The sequence below is a fragment of the Solanum tuberosum genome, unplaced genomic scaffold (genome assembly GCF_000226075.1).
Source record: "Solanum tuberosum cultivar DM 1-3 516 R44 unplaced genomic scaffold, SolTub_3.0 scf00126, whole genome shotgun sequence".
Lineage (NCBI taxonomy): Eukaryota > Viridiplantae > Streptophyta > Magnoliopsida > Solanales > Solanaceae > Solanum > Solanum tuberosum.
Genome location: NW_006239051.1, coordinates 1,000,917 through 1,021,057, shown reverse-complemented (window position 1 = coordinate 1,021,057; position 20,141 = coordinate 1,000,917). Strand labels below are relative to the sequence as shown.

General features: G+C 34.7%; 2 protein-coding genes across 3 annotated transcripts; one reads left to right on the top strand and one right to left on the bottom strand.

Annotated features, from left to right (window-relative positions):
- Positions 1–114: 114 nt before the first annotated feature.
- Positions 115–8,319, bottom strand: LOC102585056 (polypyrimidine tract-binding protein homolog 2). Its single transcript, XM_006350514.2, has 11 exons — positions 8,190–8,319; positions 6,701–6,904; positions 6,383–6,592; positions 4,922–4,984; positions 4,749–4,822; positions 3,106–3,198; positions 2,577–2,634; positions 1,908–2,012; positions 1,734–1,815; positions 904–1,016; positions 115–709 (listed from the first exon to the last, which is right to left on the bottom strand). The coding sequence occupies exons 2-11, from the start codon at positions 6,884–6,886 to the stop codon at positions 371–373; spliced, it is 1,323 nt and encodes a 440-aa protein (XP_006350576.1). The 5' UTR covers positions 6,887–6,904; positions 8,190–8,319; the 3' UTR covers positions 115–370.
- A 4,055-nt stretch (positions 8,320–12,374) lies between these two features.
- Positions 12,375–19,540, top strand: LOC102584747 (probable inactive purple acid phosphatase 1). Of its 2 annotated transcripts, XM_006350513.2 has the most exons (13): positions 12,375–12,621; positions 13,356–13,540; positions 13,735–13,826; positions 14,218–14,284; positions 14,392–14,514; positions 15,029–15,121; positions 15,268–15,397; positions 15,875–15,956; positions 16,253–16,385; positions 17,803–18,008; positions 18,094–18,219; positions 18,457–18,766; positions 18,927–19,540. In XM_006350513.2, the coding sequence occupies exons 2-13, from the start codon at positions 13,373–13,375 to the stop codon at positions 19,230–19,232; spliced, it is 1,836 nt and encodes a 611-aa protein (XP_006350575.1). In that variant the 5' UTR covers positions 12,375–12,621; positions 13,356–13,372; the 3' UTR covers positions 19,233–19,540. The 2 variants fall into 2 exon arrangements, with proteins under 2 accessions (XP_006350575.1, XP_015165631.1); XM_015310145.1 differs by lacking the exons at positions 12,375–12,621; positions 13,735–13,826 and having other exon boundaries at positions 13,360–13,540.
- Positions 19,541–20,141: the final 601 nt, after the last annotated feature.

Here is a 20,141-nt window from a genome sequence, read left to right as displayed (position 1 = left end):
CAAAGTTAGAAACAAACATAAGATATTGGCTCTTGTTTTACTCTTTGTTTTCAAAGTAACATGAGTTGGGGTAAGGAGAGTAGGCGAGCATATAAGTTACACACAAGACAAGCATGAAATGAAAGCCTTTGGCTCCATTATAATTCATAGTGATAATAGATAATCAAGAATAGTGTACAATGCACAGCCTAAAAGCAGGTATGAAACCATCCATTGACCCCAAAAAGGTAGGGAAAAAAAAGGTACAGCACAGAAAGACTGAAAAAAAAGAACCAAAACATGCAAGTTAGGACCAAAAAACTTGTGACATTTTTGGTTACACCTCTCTGCAACAATATTGAGGACCCTAATAGGCAAAACTTGTTTCGCACTAGTGATACTGTGGATGATAAGGAGGCATTGAAGTAGAATGTGGCATGACGTTCTGTCCATGCATTGACATCATCCCAGGACCCATTTGAGAAGGCATACTAGCAGCTGGCATGTAAGGGTGATTATGCATCTGCATCGGCATTGATGGAGTTGCAGTGGCGGGGGCCGAGTTCCAGCCTGCAGAATGCTGAGGCGGAGCTGGCGTGTACTGGGAAGGGGCACCATATGGATGACCACCTGGACCTCCCATCTGAGGCGGCTGCTGCCCCATGATTGAAGGTTGAGAATTCATCGGAATATTTGGGATTGTGTAATCTCTGCCGCGATCATTATTAATCTGAAATCAGTAAAAATAACCATTCAATTAAGGCAGTGACTTGTTCCCTCACAGGGAAGGGGGGAAGAAAACTCGGGAAGCTGGGGGGGTATTAAGTAATGAACAAAAGAGAGATGGCAGACACTAAATTACAGAGTTCCCGTCACAAATTAATATCTCAAAGATAATAAAGCTCTCTACAAAGCTGCTTTTACCTTTATACTAAGATCTGTGTGTCGAGAGTAAGAGATATGAAGCATGCAATATCCACCTTGATATATGGAATGTCCTTCCAAAGCTTCCTTCGCAACAGCAGCTGTTCGCACATCTGTAGATTCAACAAAGCTATAGCTTAGTTCAACTCACAAGCATCTGAGTACAGAATAACTAATTCAAATCCACTACTTTGAAGTTTGTACAAGCTGACCAATTCACAAGAGGAAAACATTGCTCCCCAGGGTGGACGAGTTCAAAACATTTCTTTGACTAATATACCAACTATCTTGTTTAACCAAGTCACTTGAGAGGAAACCAAAATAGAAGAAAAGGACAGCAAGAAGTATATCTTTCTTTTCATAAAATTTGGTCACTTAAAATGCATCAAGAAGATTTTGAACCACAAAAGGGAACACAAAAAGAAAAGAGGATCAGAGAGCTAAGAGAATCCAAAAAACTGAACCGAGCTATTTACAGGGGTTTAGCTTGTTCCAGGTAAATGGAGTAAGAAACCTAGCTTTTATGGAGTGGTCTGGAGTTGAAATTCCATAAAATATTTGCATTTCCTCAGTCCAAAAAACACAAAAAGAATACTTACAGGGTCATAATCCAGACAGCAAGTACATTTACCCAATAAAATATTCACTAGAAACAAATAACCTTGCTTGAATATAGAATGCCATATAGAAATCACAACATAATATAATGTCAAGAAGCTGAGAACAGTGCTTGGCCATTTGTCAAATGATTTTGAAACATTGGAGCAAGCAAGTAATGAGTAAGGGCAAGAACTAACACTTGGCAAATTATTGTCCGCACTTCATCTTACCTGGATATTGTATCAGAGCCTGAAGCCCTCCATTCTTATCAAACATAGCAATCTTTAGGACAGGACCAAAAGCTGAGAAAACCTGAGCATATATGAAGGAAAATGAGAACCAACAAAACAAGTCAGAAGATGGTTATGAAAGAAATCTTCTTTGCAACTGAAGAAGAGTGTTACCGTGTATAGGACATCCAAGGTTACTGCATACTGCATGTTCTCAATGGAAGCAAGAAGAACATTACTCTCAGGTTCCAGTTTCTTCCCATCCAGACCCAAACTGAACTGCAGCACAGATGGAAGAAACTTTAAAAAAAGGATAGACAGCATTCCATGACGAACTTGCCCCCCAGGAACATATCGCAAACCATAGAAACATGAAAAATAAGTGCATTCCATGTAAAGACATGAATACTGTTGATTGTGTTAATAGCTTAGCTTTATTCCAGGAAATTTTATTACCTAGCACAATTATAGGAGAACATTACTTTTATCAAAATTAACTCTCTTTCCTAATTTATTTATAGGGCTCATTGTATAAATACCCCTTCTCCTGGGATGTAAATATATATCGAAACACAAAGAAGCCTTTTATTCCTTCTCAAATTCTACACATACACACCAATGACCAATCAATAAACTTATGCCTCAATCCTACATTAGATCGGGATACATGTTCACGGTGGTCCAATTAATACTTTGCTGTATGAAAGGGCAGTATCTTAAAGTAATCCAACAGAAATCCATAATGGCAGCAACAAGGGAACTGGAAGACAGGGATCTAACAATCCTAGCAAATCCTCTACGCACAAGTGAGTCTGCACTTTAGAGCTTTGACTGATTCATTACCTGACCACTTGAATCTATGGCTGAGGAAGCAACAGGAAGAAGAGAATTGGTGTAGTCCCTAAATCAAAACCATAAACAAGATATAAGTTGGAAGAGTGGAAAGCAATAATTAACACAAACAAATTAAACCATATACAAGATGTAATTAAATACAGTGAAGATCGCGCAAAAGCATTCTGTATGACCAACTTTCAAACAACAACATATGAAGTATTGGGGTCTAGGGAGGGTGGGATGTATGGAGTCCTTATCCCTACCTTGGCAAGGCAGAGAGGTTGTTTCCATAAGACCCTCAGCTCGAGATAAGCATTTTCAAAACAGGTTTTGAAAAAACAGTCATCACTTATGAGTGTGTATGTTTGTATAGAAGATAGAGTATCTTTGTGGAAAATCATATGTTTTGTGTGTTCTCTACTTTTTGGTATGCCACTTTATAGGGGAGCTTTTCTTCCCATCATCAATAAGGTTATTTACTTTATCCGAAAATGTGCGTGTGTGAGATAGAGAGGTAGATGGAGATCATTTGTACCTGCTACGATGACTCTGAAACTTCACACTCAGATCTGTATGGGCAGAATATGTGATTTTAAGGGTACATGGTCCCAGTTCTGGAATCAAGTAGCTGATGCACGAGAAAAGAGAAAAATCAGTCAACTGCCCTGCATGAACAATAAGTAGTAGCTAGTAATACTTCATCAAAAAAAGTAGTAGCTAGTAACAAGTTCTCCAGTACACCAATTGAGTTTGGTATGAAAATTTAGAGATATTTTCACCCTTACAAAATCATAGAATTCCATTAATAGCTCTGACCATATGTAATTTAAACAGCTAGCCAACCACCTCAATTTTAGCCAACTAAATTACACAAAAAAAAAACAATCATCATTTCTGACCAGCAATTTATACCAGGATCAGCCATTGTCTAACACAATAAGGAAATAACTCACCAGTCCTAGACTCCTAGTTATAAATATTTTCTGTAGCAGCATTTAGAAAGCAGAATTTGATAAGCTCATTAGGCACATAGCTAGAATGGACATGAGCACAAGAAGAAGGTGCCTGAAATGTCAATATACAATGTATATGGAGCAGCTAAGCTAAGGAACATGTGCACCCCTTCAGTGAAATTTTTTTTAAAAAAAAATGGCCCTCAAAGATGTCCAGCCCCCATGTATGTGCACCACATCACCTTCTCTAAAATTATTATTTAGAGAAGCAAATTGATATATGAGGGAGAAAATGCCTATCGGGAAGTTGATATTTATAATTTAATTAAGGATGTACAATATTTTCACCCTCTACGAATCTTCCTTAGTATCATTACCCTATGAAATACAAATTTTAAAGTCAATAAATTTGTAGAATGTTAGATTTGGTTATAATAGTTTTAGTTAAAAAACAAAATAAATTAACTTGATTTTTATTTTTAACAAACAATACTTCCAAGTTTGGCCTAGAAAACTAATCAAATACAGCTTGGTTATAATTGTGCTTGTTTCATTTGAGTGCAAAGGCTCATATCAAGTGTATTTATAGAAGGTTCATTGTGAAGAAAACTCATGTTGAAAGGATCAAAAGAATAAAACAAAGATGTACAATAGGGTTAATAATAAAGCTACCAGCTGCTTTCAGAGAAAGAGGCAACTATATCAGAAACCCTTTATTATGCATCTTCATCTACTAATCCCACTCAAAAATGAGAAATTCTTCACTCTATCCTCTCTCTTTTTAATCATAGCCCTCAACAGTAACATTATCTAATTGTGCTACTGCCACTTCAATGTAATATGAGGAATCTTCACCCAGAGCACTAGTTCTAGATCTCATTGCTCCTTATAGTCAAATAACAATGGTAACAACACATCTCGAGAGTAATTTAACCATACAAAATGGTGTGAGCATTAAAAAGGACAATTGCTATAATAAGGGCCGTTTGGTAGGACGTATTAGAGAATCCAATACATGTACTAGACAAGGTATTATTTACTCCTTTGTTTGGTAGGATTTTAGCCCATGTATAACAAATACATGTATTAGTTATACACCCTATTCAGTATTATAGGGTGTATAACTAATACATAGAAAACTATGATAGTAGTAATACAAGGGCTATTAATATTTTGGTAAGCATGGTTAAAGACATAGCCAACTAAAATATAAATCCAAAATCACCTGGGAATGCTTCTTCCATCCAGGGCATCCTTTGCTGAAGTAGCGGTTTCTGCATCAGAAAATTGCACCAGAGCCTGAAGAGGGTTCAAAGAGGCGAGGGACTAGTCAGCTAATTAGGAGGTCAACAAGCCTATTGACACTGATCAAATTTGCTTCTTCTGAAGCATAAATACCTGGAATCCTGCAGTCTTCTCAAATGTTGTTATCTTATGCACGAATCCAAAAGCTGAAAATACCTGGAAGAATAGGATTATTTCAGAAATGAATCTATTCAATGTTAAAAATATAAATTTGGAGAAATAATATACACTAAAAAGAAATCCAGCATGCTCTTCTCAAGTAAGTGTCTAATACATCAGAAACAAATAGCACAAACAACATTTCTACTTTAAATGATTATTAATTATACTCTCTACTGCCAAAGAAAAAATCTATTCAAGGAGTATTCTCCATCAGTTGACCTAAAGAAGTTCCAAAAATGTGAAGGATATACACAGGAGGAAGTTGAAAAGAAGAACATCTCTCCTGTCATTTACAGCACATGATACAAACAAAACTTACTGAACATGAATATGTGATGCAAACAAAACTATCTGAACATGAGAAAATTCTCTGAAGTTAGAAAATTATCTGACAGTTCTCTGAAGAGTCCACAAATTTAGGTCAGGCACTCATACAATCAGAAAATTCCACAAGAAGCATTGATACAAGTCTTGAACCCTTGTTCTAGTGGAAGAATGTAAAACATTTAAGCTACGACCAAGCTCACGCAAGAGTAGTATTCCACACGAAACAAAATTAACTTTTAGAGAAAGTTAACTTCCAAGTCTGTTAACAAAGCCTAAAATTCAACTTCATTACAAGGGTAACCTTATCAAACAAATCTCATCGTCAGAGAAGGTCTAAGCAGCCATAAATCACCTCAAGTTTGTAAGATCTTGGCCCCTAACCAGGCAAGCTCCATTCCACAAAGCTGTATTTTAGAAAACCAAACTTTCACACTAATAACATCCTAATAACTCTAAAACAAGAGGAAGGAGATTATTTCTTAAGCCATTGAAGCAAAAAGTACAGAAATTTTAAGACAAGCAAGTCTCGGAGATGGGAAGCTTAGATAACCAAATGTCTGACTCATAAATGATTATCTGACTTTGTGTTTGGCCTTGGACCCTAAACTTTCGAATTATTTTAACCAAAAGACATTATTACTATCAGCAAAGGAAATTATGCATCCACTGCAAGTTGCCGGATGCATATGCAACAAGTTTGCCTTGGAAAACAAAAAATTGCATCTCCATTATGCACATGCTAAGGAAGGATGAAGATTTTAGAGGAATAAGAAACATCTGACACTTCAAGAAAGTCAGGAAAGTTAGATGAGGAGAAGGGAAGAAAGAGCTAGAGTTAAGAAAAAGAGAAAGGAGACAAACACGCATGCGCTCTTTCTCCCGATGCAATAAGCTGCCATTGAAGATATATCCTGGACATTGGCCTGCTGATCCATTCAATTTCATGTTAAAGAGTGCTCAAGAAAGCATGAAATACTCCAACCTAATTACCAAAACTACAGGAAACCTTTCCACGAAGAAGATTTCCTCTCCACCAAAGCAAATGGGAAGTATTTTAATCCTTACCAAGTGTAAAACGTCAATGCTGACAAGGCGAGCATCATTTCCCTCAATTGTAACCAACAACACATTTCCAGCTACATCTGCTGTAGTTTTGTTATTCACTATCTCTTGCCTGTTGGAATATTGTAGGTAAACGGTTTTCCCCCGTACCTGAGCTGGTTCTGAGGAAGAGGCATAGTACGATATCATTGCAATGGCTTGATTTAATTCTGCCTACACATATTAACAATTCAGACGTAAGAACTCAAGTTTTGAAGGATGTAAAGATTCAAAAGAAAAACAGATATACTATGAAAGAGAAAGGTGAATTCAACAACTTACAAACTCTATAAATGCTTGATTTCGGTTTGCTCCTACATTACACTTGGTATTCACAACTCTACCAAAAGGTTTTCCCAATTCGATCAGCTCCTCCTCTGTGCACTCCCATGGTAAGTTTCTCAAATGAAGGACCTTTGATGGAGGCTGTGTGTATCGAAACTGAGGCTGGCTAGATGCAGATGCCATCCGAACTACAAACCCAAGCTTTAAAAAGAATAACAGATATTAAAATGTCATTTGACCCAACATTTAACACTCCTCAAGGTCTCTAAGCTAAGAGAAGAATGGATTATAAGCAGTATATAGACTACATGTGCTAAAGGATCACAGTGCAACACCCAAAAGCGCATTGGACTCAAAATGTAAACTAGTGAATCTAATAAGCATGCTTCTAAATAGAAAGCAATTGTGCAACATATGGAACATAAGTTTTTAGAAAGATGGAATATAATTCAGAGTAAGTGCAACCATGTGTGATTCGAAGAAATCAGAGTGAAGCCAACCCTTGGGGGTCAACTGCAACCTTCAAAACTCTTTTTGAAACCGATGACCTCGGTTCTCTGTCCTTCTCCACTTAAATACGTGACTTATTTCACTTGGTGCAAGCAACCATTGCCATATATTATCTTCCTTCGTACTTGGAATGTCCCTTGTACTAAGCTTTCTCATGGAGATATATCAAGTAACTATAACCCACTCAACCAGTTACTATTTCCTTATCCCACACCAAGGTTAACCGCAAGACACCAATAAAGAAAGAAAATATTAGATGGAACACTAGATGGCATTTAATCTATTTAAAGTGAAAATCTCTATTAGAGCATGACAAGTGGTCTTGCTAAACTAAAAGTCAAGTCTTCAAACTCGTAATGCAATAATACTAGTGAATCATCATTATACTAGTGTCACTGCTCCCCTTCCCCGCACCACCAAAAATAAATACTACTTAAGTGAAGACCCACAAGCATCCAAGTCCCACCAGCAGAAAAACAACTAACTTATCCACAGACGTTTCGTAACATATACAAATGTCCTGTATTCCTGAGAATCACTGTGATTCACTCACCTAAAGAGACATCAAAATTTATGGTCAACAAAGGCAGACCCTCGATCGGCAGCTATTAAGGTAGTAACTGTGAACTGGACTAGCAGAATAACCGGTAGACCATTAAATAAGGGAAAAAACACAGAGTATCGTACAGTCCCTCAACTCAAACACATCGAATATATAAACCAAAAAAAGAGAAGAAAAATAAAAAACGAGCTACTCCTATTTCTCCATGGGCCGAAAACTGTATAATAGAACTTGCAGGATTCAGAGCAATAATTAAAAGCACTGTCGCCGTCTAAAATGTTTTGAAAAGCCATTGTTAAATTGTACTCAACGAACAATAGGGATTAGGGCACTAAAAAAAACATATGATTTAGAATTAGAATGTAACAAGGTTGAATTAGAATGAAGAAATCATAGGTTTAAATCAGATCGAACCTAGGTTAAGCGGATGTTCTCAGAAATTAGGGTTTCACCGACGGAACCACCACACAACGACGCCGAGTACGTGTATAGGTAAACCAAGATGAGATGAAAAGCCGACGAGTTGGATGAACTGATGGTTTCTCTTTATATAAGGTTAACCATTAAGTGTCCGTTTGAATTTACTTATTTTAGGTGATTTTAAGCAGTTTTGAAATGTTTGGGTAAAATTAAAAAGTGTTTATAATCACTTAATTTAAAGCCAAAATAACAAAAATAAATCAAAAGCCATAAATTAAAAATTCTAACTTATGATTTTTGGCTTATAAGTCATAAGCCAAAAGTCAATCCAAACAGACCATAACTCCATTAATGATGTTTAAAGACTGAATAACATATAGAGTAAAAAAAAAAATTTAAAAGATAAAAATAATTTACCTCTCAATTCACATTAAACATTAATTAATCTGAAATGAGCAAAGTATATAAGGGGTATTTATGGTTATAGCAAAAAAAAAAAAAAAATTACGAAGCCATTAGGGCTTGAATACATAACCTTTAGGAACTATTGCAATCCGTTAACAATTAGATAAAATCTTCTACTTGTATCAAGAGGTGTCAATACTTATATATCTATTTTTTTAAATTAAAATTTGACCTCTATACAATTCAATTTTTTGGTGAAGGATTGTCGCTCGGCCAAGGGTGGGTCAGCCCCTGTATGAGACTGGAGTACTCGCTTTTGATTAAATATTAACTTCATTCAGCAACTATATTTGAATAATTTTGTTAGGATGACAGGCCTGCTCAATAAAAAGAGAGTAAAAATGCAAAGCTTTTGAAGCTCCTACTATTTTGTTGTGTTTCCTTAGTGTTTATATTTAAAATAGCTTGGGCAGACATTTTTGAAACTAAACATCTAGAAAAAAAATAAATTATAATAGTCACCTGATATATCATACGAAAACTAGTTATGTTACTAACACAAATAGTTTTGATTTACATTCTTGAAACTATGTGTTATAAAAAAAAACCTTCTAAATGGTCATGTGATGGTCCATACGGATAGTATCATATTTCTTGCAACAGACTTGGGCAAGCTATATATATCCTTTTAATAACACTAGCTGCTAAATGGTGTCATGTGATGTTCTATACGGATATTATCATGTTGCTTCCAATAGGCTTGAACAAGCTATATATCCCTATAAAAAAAACTAAATTTGAATATTTTAGATCTTGTTATACAAGATTTATCAAAAAGGTAAACCTTTTAATAGTTTGATTATCTCTTATTTTGTATTCATACATTAGTCATGGAAGGCATATATATATGATGTGCTTTCAAAATCCAGATAATGTAACTCACTAATAATTAAATTACAATTTTGAATGCTCATAAAAATTGTTATGCAATAAATATGTTAGGTTAATTGTCGCGTGACAAAAAAAAATTAATATATGTTGATTAGATTATTTCCACATAAGATTTTGAGACTAAAAAAATACTTAATATTAAATAATTACTTAATTATATGTTGGTTAAGTTCGATTCTCGCTGGAAAAAAGATACAAATATTTCTTATTTAGAAGAAATCTACAAATAAAACAAAAATCATCTTTACTTAATAGTTGAATAGGGGAATAATTTGAAGGGCAAATGTCTTAGCTTGAAAATTACTCTATTGTTAAATTTAAAGAAAAAGAAAATAATTTTGAATTATGAAGAAAATCTCAATTTAAATAATTTTATAATAACTTAAATAAAATTTAAAAGTAATATGTAATTATAAAAAAAAAAACTTTCAAACTGCATGGACCAAAAGGAAAATAATAATAGTCTCTAGTTACGAGTCATTTATATATTGTGATGTATTGTTTTCATTTTGAGCCAATCCCCACCTCAGAAAATTGAGCTATATGATGCCACTAAACCTCACAATATCCATGATACAAGAAGTATCCTAAGGTCACTAAAGTAAATTCAATATATATATATATATATATATATATATATATATATAAATTATGTACTATTAAATTTTAATAATAACTTATTTTTAATCTATTTTAATGGGGGGTCATTATAATAATTGAGAAATGAAATAAATTTAAGTAATTGTAGTATCATTTCTTTTTTGGAAAAATTACGCGGTTAAGCAAACTTATACTACTTAATAACTCATCATAGCTATAGTTTGTTATAATTACCACACGCAGCTAACATTATACATTAATTACGTGGGCTGACTTCGAGTTTGTATAATTAACCACGTTTGTATATGTATAATTTGCCAGAATATACAAATACATATGTATAATATACAATTATCTAACCGATATACATATACAATACACCTCTCTCCCACTCTCTTCCCTCTCTCGCTCGCCTCTCTCCTCCCTCTCCCAATCTCGCTTGTCATATATACAAATACATATGTATAATATACAATTATCTAACTGATATACATATATAATTTACCTCTCTCCCACTCTTTGCCCTCTCTCGCTCGCCTCTCTCCCAATCTCACTCGCCTCTCTCCTTCCTATAACATGTAGCTACGAATTGGAATTATCAAACTATAACTATGGAGAGTAATTAGGCTATTTTTGAGTGGCTATATGTGAAAGATCCTTTTTTTTATATGACTATCCATTTTATTTCCTCATTTATTTTTTGAAAACTAAGATCAACCGATATTATTATTCCTATATTTTCCTTTCTTATTCTTCCATTTTTTACTTTTTACCCCTCCATAAAGTTCCCATCATTTTTGCTCCTTGGTGATTCAAACTCACAATCTTTGGTTTGAAAGTGACGGGTACTTATCATGCAAGCAATTCTCTTATTATCCCAAACCATCAAATCTTTTGCATTATACAAAATCTATTGTTATTTGTTTATAAAAGATCAAATCTGTTTTTTATCTCTTCAAAATTTCAAACATTACAACAAGTCATCATTATATTGAAGCAACATAACACTATTTCGATATCATTATATCAACTTATCAAATTCAGCAAAATACTATTTCGATATCGTTATATAAACTTATCAAATTATTGACCCATGTTAAATTATTCTAACCTTATATCATATTTTTTTCATTGAAGATTTGCATTGTTCGCATTCTTAGGGCCCGTTTGGCCATAGATTTCCCAAATAATATTTGGGGGGAAATTTGGCAAATAGTGTTTGTCCATACAATTTGCCATTATTTGGCAAATATCCCAAATTCCCAAATACTAGTTTTTCTAGTATTTGGGCCAAATCTCATTATTTGGGATCTTTTGAAAATTGAAATTTTACCCCAAACTTTTATCTTTTACAAAAACACCCTCTGTAGTAGTTGTTTGTGTCGTATTACATAATTTTTCATGTGAACACCAAAGTAGTGATGAAATATTCAATGAATATTAAATGATGATATGGTTGTTGATGAAAATGATGAACAATCGGCTCAGGATAACAAAGTCATGTGCTTTGTCTACTTCACGATGTATGGAATGATGCTTGTTGCACTCACTCCAAACTACCACATTGCTCTAGTGTCATGTACACTATTTGTTATTGTTGCAACGAAGATTCAATTGGCTTGTAATACAAACTTATGATTAGTTTTGATAGTTTTTAAAACTTGTGGGTATAAATCATATTTTTCTAAAAAAGTGAAATATATTTCCCAAATACTATGGCCAAACACATGGTGAAATTTCACCCAAATTTTCATCCAAATAATATTTGCCAAGAATATTTAGAAATTTATGGCCAAACGCTAGCTTACTTTATAGTGTTTATATATACCCTACCATTTGCAAACCTCACTTATAAAATTACATTAGATATATTATTGTTATTCAATTTATACATATCAATTAGAAAAAAAAATACGAATTCTTAAAAAATCGAGGAGTGAGTTTGAAATAAAAATTGATTCACATATTTGTGTATCCAACAAAGAGTCAACAAGTATGAAATATACATACATTATAAAGGAAAAACCTCAAATACATCATCAAGCTGTTGAACTAAGTGCCTGTTTATCCCATTTTTATTTAACTGAAAACACTTTCAATTTTACAAAATTATTTTTTACACATGTCCAATAATAATTGGACAAGTCATTAATTAAATAATTATTTTTTAGAAAAGGCCAAAATTCTAAAACTGGAATTAAAAAACCTAAAAGTAAGCAATTCGGTAGAAAATAATTCTAAAAATTTGTTGTTTCTGCTAGAGACTGTTGCAATCTACAAGTAGGAAGCAATGATTCCCAGAATAATTCTTGGCATCAGAAGATGTCACAATCATTATCAATAATAATTTTAAGCTTTTCTTGCTCCCTTCAAATTGCTAAAAACTTGAGCTTTTATGGATTTGTTCCCACTTTGCCACTTAAAATTTTCATCTTGAACTTCAATTGAATCTGATTTCAAGTAGTTAAAGGTAAGTACTTTCTATTTGAATTTAGTGATTCCAACTTTAATTGCTGATTCTTGGCTTCTTGTTGTAAGTATTTGCTGATTAGTCAGGATGTTTAGTTGTTCTGATATTTGCTGTTGGTGTGCAAGAAAAGTCCCAAAAAAAACTGTGCAGGCTTTGCTAAAAAAGAGTGTATTTGGGCTAATTGAGCTAACTACACATAGATTACAAACTAGTAGCAGTCGTTTATATGGGTGGTCTGCATTCATTCTGCTCTATTTGGCTGGTGTTTGAACATGAATTTGGCGATATTTGAAGATAAAAAAAGTAGTATGTGAAGTTAAGTTGAGAAAGGGTGTTTGAATATTGAAGTTGTGTTTAAAGAAAGGGGCTTTTTTTTTCAACTTTGAGAAAGTGGTAATAAGCAGATTTTCAAACTTGAAAAACTTATTAATTTCAAGTTGGAGTAAAAAAATTGACTACAGTGCATAACCATACAGTTTTTTGAAAAAAAAAGAAGCTCAAAAAATATGGCCAAACAGGTCCTTAAGCAAGTGCTAGGTGTGGGTGTCACAAGGAACTCAATATTCAAAGTTGACCTTGATTTCACTTTTGGTTATATGAAAGAAATGAATGGTGTTAATTGATACTTGTTTTATTCATGTTATTAGTTTCTGACAGCCATCTTCTCTTCATTGATGGATGCTAAATTTGTCCTTGATTGTCTGTTCTAATCAAGACTGCTTGATTGATTTCAGATTTTGCGGGGGATGCAATGGGAACTTTAATAGCTTTGCTTTCGATTGTGTTAACTCTGGTTAGCCTTCAAGGGGTAACATGCCATGGGGAGCAGCCTCTTTCTAGGATTGCGATTCATAATGCTGTTCTTGCCATTGACATTCATGCTTCTTTTAAAGCTACTCCTTCAGTTCTCGGGGTTAATGTAAGCTCCGATAGCTTTTTCGTACAGGCACATATATACTGCTCAGGGAAAAACTAGTTGATGCCATAAAGCTAGAGAACAAATTGAATTTCCTGGTCTCTAATAAATAATGGCATGTGGTTTAAGATAGGCTTGCGAATGAGAAGATACAAAGTCTCTCCCATTCATAGTTTAAATTTCCCTTCAAATTGCAGGGGCAAAATAAAGAATGGGTTTCTCTAGAGTATAGTGTTTCAAATCCCTCGGCCGATGATTGGATTGGGGTATTTTCTCCTGGCAATTTCAGGTAGAAATCATGCAGTTATCAGTTCAAACAAACTATTGCATGGTCTTGATAAATGATATTGTTGGCAATACGAAGTGCATTTGATATTAAAAAGTTGGAGTGCATCCTTTTACTTCTTTATGGTACTAACCAGTATGATTTCCTACTAACTAAGTAATAGTTTTGATGTTTTCCCCACAGATTCTTAACTATCTCTTTGTTAGTATCTTATAACTAGAAGTTCCTAAATGCAGTCTCCTTTTTCCTAAATGAAAGGTTACCTAAACATTTGTGTAAAAAACTAAATTCCGGGTCCCTTTGGGAGTATAACTAGTGAAGTTTTAATAAATTCATGAGTATGCTGGCTTTAATTTGTTATTCATTACATAACCGTGCTATTTCTTTTGTTTAGTGCATCTAGCTGCTCCCCTGAAAATCCCAGAACATTTCCACCATTTCTGTGTACATCACCTATAAAGGTTGGTGTTTTGCCAATTTTAATTATATTTGGTTCCAGAAGTTTCTCTTGAATGAAGGGATAAAAAGTAACCATGATTATCCCACTATTTGCATTTTTACCGTGCAGTATCAATATGCCAGTTACTCTAATCCTCACTACAAAGACACTGGGAAGGGATCACTGAAGCTTCAATTGATTAACCAGAGATCAGACTTTTCTTTTGTTTTGTTTTCTGGTGGACTCTTCAGTGTATGTTCATATCTTTCTCATCCTTGTCAATTCTGTGTTCTGTCCAGAGTATTTATACACTGAATGCAAGTTGATGTATGTCTTGTCATCACTACTTTGTACTTCATCTCAAGAATATCTAACGTGCACCTTAAATAATCTTAATCACTTACAAATTATTATCTGGACCGAAGTTTCTCTAATATATTGATTTTCTTCCCTTTGTAGACAAGTTTAACAATTTCCTGATCCATTTTCCTTTGAATTCAATTTTGCAAAGCTCAAAGCTTTCAGGAATTTGGAACCTAAAAAGAGTAGTTTCTATCAAAACATGTTTGTTTTGTGGTTATGTTCATTGTATAGATCTCTTCAACTTTACAGAATGTTGCTTTCATCTGTCTGTCTGTTTCTGTAGGTGGATCAGTTTTTATTATTCTTCCACTATACAGGCTTTTGCTTTGTTTTCATTTAACATATTCAGTAGGCGACTTTGTAGTGATCTCATCTTACATTAATTTGTCTCCTTATCCAACAGCCAAAGCTGGTGGCTGTATCAAACATAGTTGCCTTTGCAAATCCAAATGCACCAGTATATCCACGTTTAGCACAAGGAAAGACATGGAATGAAGTAAGTGTCTATTTTTCCTGCAAACAGAGGTCAGAGTAAGCTTTTAGCAGCTTGATATTTATTTTAACTTTCTGTGGAATTTGCTTTTGTGGACTAGGATGTAGTCACACAAATAAGTTGAGGAAATAACCTTCTTTAACCTTTAGATGACTGTGACATGGACAAGTGGATATGGAATCAATGAAGCAGAGCCTTTCGTGGAATGGGGTCCAAAGGGAGGACAACAGGGGCATAGTCCAGCAGGGACATTGACATTTGACCGTAGCAGCATGTGTGGTGCGCTAGAATCTTTTATATTTGATTATGTTTTGGTTAAGGAGAAGAATTGGGTTAAGTCATGACTATCCACTTAATGGAGTTAATTGGAAAGAGCCAACTGATAAGTTATAAGAGCATCAGCATTAAAAATAATCATAAGGTAAAAACCTAGGTATGATGAACATATATTCAAGTTCTGCACTGTATCACCTTCTATGTTTATTAATACAGAAAATAATCTAGAACCATAAACTTGAAACATAAGATATTGCCCCACGAGAATCAGTGTACTCGTTTAGATAATGTTGCTTTTGGATGAGTTGACATGTCATGTTCTAACTATAGACTTTTGAGTTCTATTTGTCTTTTGGTACTTACATCTAGGAAGCTAGCATAATTTGGTTGGTATTCAGAGCTATCAAACATGTTGTCTAATTGTGTCAAATGTTATGGTGGATCAACAATAGTCTTTCTCATATATGATGCCACTTTCAGGTGCACCGGCTCGAACTGTTGGATGGCGTGATCCCGGATTCATCCACACCAGTTTCCTAAAAGAATTATGGCCGAACACAATGTATGTTTTTTACCCGTGTGTGCGAGAACTGCATACAGATTGCCATAGATGTCTTCATTCTTCCATAGAACATTGAGAACTGTTTTTGGGCATGTGTACTTCTTCCATTAGGGAAGCTTTGGTTTTCACTTAACATTCCTAAACTCAATATCAAGATGTTGTACTTCTAAAACAAAAGTTAACTTCATTATATTTATAGACAAGTTCAACCTCGTACCTTCTATAATACTGTGGAGTGTTTATGTTTTATTTTAGTAGGTAAAATTCTGGATCATGCTGCATCTTGGTCTTTGCAGGTATACCTACAAGCTTGGTCATAGATTCTTAAATGGCACGTATATGTGGAATCAGATGCATCAATTTAAATCATCTCCTTATCCTGGTCAAAACTCTGTACAACATGTTGTCATTTTTGGGGACATGGGAAAGGTTTGTAATCTCTTTAGATTCAGTTAGATTGCTAGAACTTTTATCGGTTTATTTATCTGGAAAAGCTCACCATATGCTTTCGTTACTAATTTGTATTCCTTGGTTATGACTTGTGCATTATCATGAGTTTTCGGTCTTTTTGTGCTGCTTCATGGTATTTTTATTTTTTAAAAATAAACTGCTTCCTGTTGTTTGATTAACAATTGTGAAGCTTTTGTTATCTTTCCATGTGGATTATCAAGTTCATGGGGGAGGGGAGCCAGGAAAAGCTTTTATCAATAGCAGAGTAGCATAAGAGTGCAAATACTAAACTATTTTGTGAATAAGCACCTTTCTGAGGAAGTAAGAGAATGAGGGGAAAGCAAAATGACAATATGTTGCACTGGTCAATTGGTTTGGCATTTATGGAAGCGGACAAGTTTGATCCAACTGGCTTTTAGCATTCAAGGTGGATAGACCAACTAGTTGAGACCAATACTTGTTATTTTTGTTGTTTATGATGGCACTACTTAAATGCACAAATGCGTATAAGCATGCATCTGCATGTAGCTCAAACGGAATTTGAAGGCTCCTAGCTATGCGTGCAATTGAAAATCTGGAAAGTTGCAGGGATGAACAAAAGAGCATGGTTTCCTGTGTTGCATGGAAATAAGGACCAAAGAGACGAGCGTCTTCTCTTAGGTTTCTTCCTCCTGCACTTGTCATTTTCAACTAGTTGAGTTGGTAGCCTTGCCTTCAAGTTTTAAAAGAATTCGAATCACCTTTGGAAAAATTAGATCACTACAAGAGCTATTAAATTCTATGATTTTCCCAAGTAAATTTTGACTTTTATCTCCACTGTTGCATATTCAACATCTGCAGATCATGCTAACTATACCAACTGATAAGCAAACTATTTTGAAGTACAAAGAAAATTGTGGTTAGATTGCATATGATGAATCATCTATTGATAATAGTAAATCCTCAAAGGCAACCTTATCTCAGTCTGGAACATGCTTAATTTTGACCTAGTGTGATCCATGTCAAGTTGATGTGTTTTTCTTGTTTTTCCTACTTCCATATCCACTTGAATTTTCCAAATTTTGAAGTTATTTTAGCTCAACTTACTCAGTAATTTACCTAAAAAATGTTAGGCGTTAGCTCTGTCAGTTTAATGTGTGATAGTGATGCAAGTAAATGAGATGTCAATTTGGTAGTTCTTTATTCCTTGAAATAAATTGGAAAACTACACAAGTATAATAGTTTATGTGAACAGTATTTTCCTAGTTGAAGGACCAGCTTCAACTTTCATAATTTTTTTCTATTTTGTGTTTGCTTTCCTTTACAAAATCATAGATCAAACCGCTGGTTAAGCATTCTAAAATTTACTATCCTGATCAAGTTGTTGATCTTGTAATGATGTGCTTCCAAACTGCAGGATGAAGCTGATGGCTCCAATGAATATAATCAGTTCCAACCTGGCGCTCTTAACACTACCAATCAGCTTATTAATGATTTAGAGAACATTGACATTGTATTCCACATTGGTGATATCTGTTATGCCAACGGCTACATTTCACAGTGGGATCAGTTTACTTCTCAGATTGAGCCTATTGCTTCAACTATACCTTATATGCTTGCTAGGTATGCTGCAGTTCTACGAAGAACCTTGTTGAACATTTAAGAATTTTTTGCTTTCTTTGGGTAAATTCTTAACTTCATTCTGCAGTGGCAACCATGAGCGTGACTGGCCTGGTACAGGGTCATTTTATGGGAATATGGATTCAGGTGGAGAATGTGGTGTTTTAGTTCAGAATATGTTTTATGTTCCCACAGTAAACAGGGATAAGTTCTGGTATGGTGATTGTCCCTATCTGATTATTTCATTTTTATAGGTACTTTTTCCGTCTCTTGTGACGTATGATCATCACTCAACTATGAACCTCACTGTATCTGTAACTGCCACTGCCAATCATTTTTCTAATGATGCAATATAATCTTTTGGAGAATGTCATTTCATCTGCACCTCCACTAGTTATCCTTTTGTGTCCAACAATTCTTTGAGATACTAGTTCTTGTTTTCTTCTCTTAGGTATTCTACCGACTATGGTATGTTCCGGTTCTGCATAGCTGATACAGAACACGACTGGAGGCAGGGAACCGAGCAATATAACTTCATTGAACACTGTCTGGCATCTGTAGACAGACAAAAACAACCGTGGCTGATCTTCCTAGCTCATCGGGTACTGGGATATTCTTCAGATGCTTCATATGCTGATGAAGGATCTTTTGCAGAACCTATGGGTAGGGAAAGCCTTCAAAAACTCTGGCAGAAGTATAAAGTTGATATAGCTATATTCGGCCATGTTCATAACTATGAAAGGACGTGTCCCATTTACCAGGTATATTTGGAACTTCTGAATTTCATCTTCTATCGTATAGCAGACAGAAAATATAGTAAGATGTTTCCACACATCATATTAGGATTATTTCTGACTAGAAATGGTTCCAACATTCTTTTATTTGACTGATGCAAGGGTAACACTTCCCTGTTTACCGCAGAATATTTGTACAAACAACGAGAAACACTTGTATAAAGGTGCCTTGAATGGAACTATACACGTAGCTGCTGGAGGGGCTGGAGCAAGCCTTTCAGAATTTACCCCTATCCAAACTAAATGGAGTATCTTCAGGGATTATGACCATGGCTTTGTGAAGTTAACAGCATTTGATCATTCAAATCTGTTGTTCGAGTACAAAAAGAGCAGAGATGGTAAAGTCTACGACTCGTTCAGGATATCTCGAGATTATAGAGACATACTGGCCTGCACAGTTGACAGCTGCCCAAGCATGACCCTTGCATCTTGATCAATTTAGGTAAATGCATAATTCAGTTCAATTCTGGCATGCTATACAGTCCAATATATTTGTAATCTTCAAATCTACGATCTCAAAAAGTAAAAAGGGTCAACACTTATTTCTGCAAATATGATATGAAACCATCTGGCTTCTGCTCATCATTTTTCGTGATGCCTTAATGTTTGAATCATACGAAGACTGATAAATTTCAAATTCTGGTATACTGTATACGTCAAAGCATTCCACATCAATGGCTGATAACAGCCTTGTGGTATTTTATCTTTTGAATGAATTCTCAGAGAAATTTTCATGGTTTACACCTTGGTCTATATTTGAAGTATTGTCTTCTAGGGCTCAGATGATATTGCTAAACACTTCTCCTGATCAAGATTAGAAGAATATAAGAACTGTGGAATACTCTTTTTCATTTGTTTGCTTTTTCTATGGTAAATGTGAATAGTTAACCATTACTTCCAATTTTAACACAATAACAAAAACTTACGACTTTTCAAAGTGCGTAGAGCTAAGGTGTGTTCAGTATGAAAGAAAACATTTTCTTCACAAAAATTTTCCAAGAAAATAAGTAGATCTAAGTAGTGTGTGTGTGCAGTATTTTATCTTGTGAATTACATGCTCGTTGAAAGAACCTCTCGTGGAGTGACATGACAAGCTACCATTCTCAGTTTATTAAAGCAATCTTAGAAGTCATCTTCAACTTTCTTCTCATAACTCCAGCCACTGTACAACAGTTAAAAGTTTTTGCGTGATCAATGATAAACAACAACGATATAAATAAGAATGTTTGCAGATCTAGAGCATTTCTCTATAACTAGTCTGTACAGCATTAACTCATGGACTGTTGGAGCCTTAAATGTGCTTCTATTCAGTAAATAGAGTCCCCCCCCCCCCCCCCCGCCC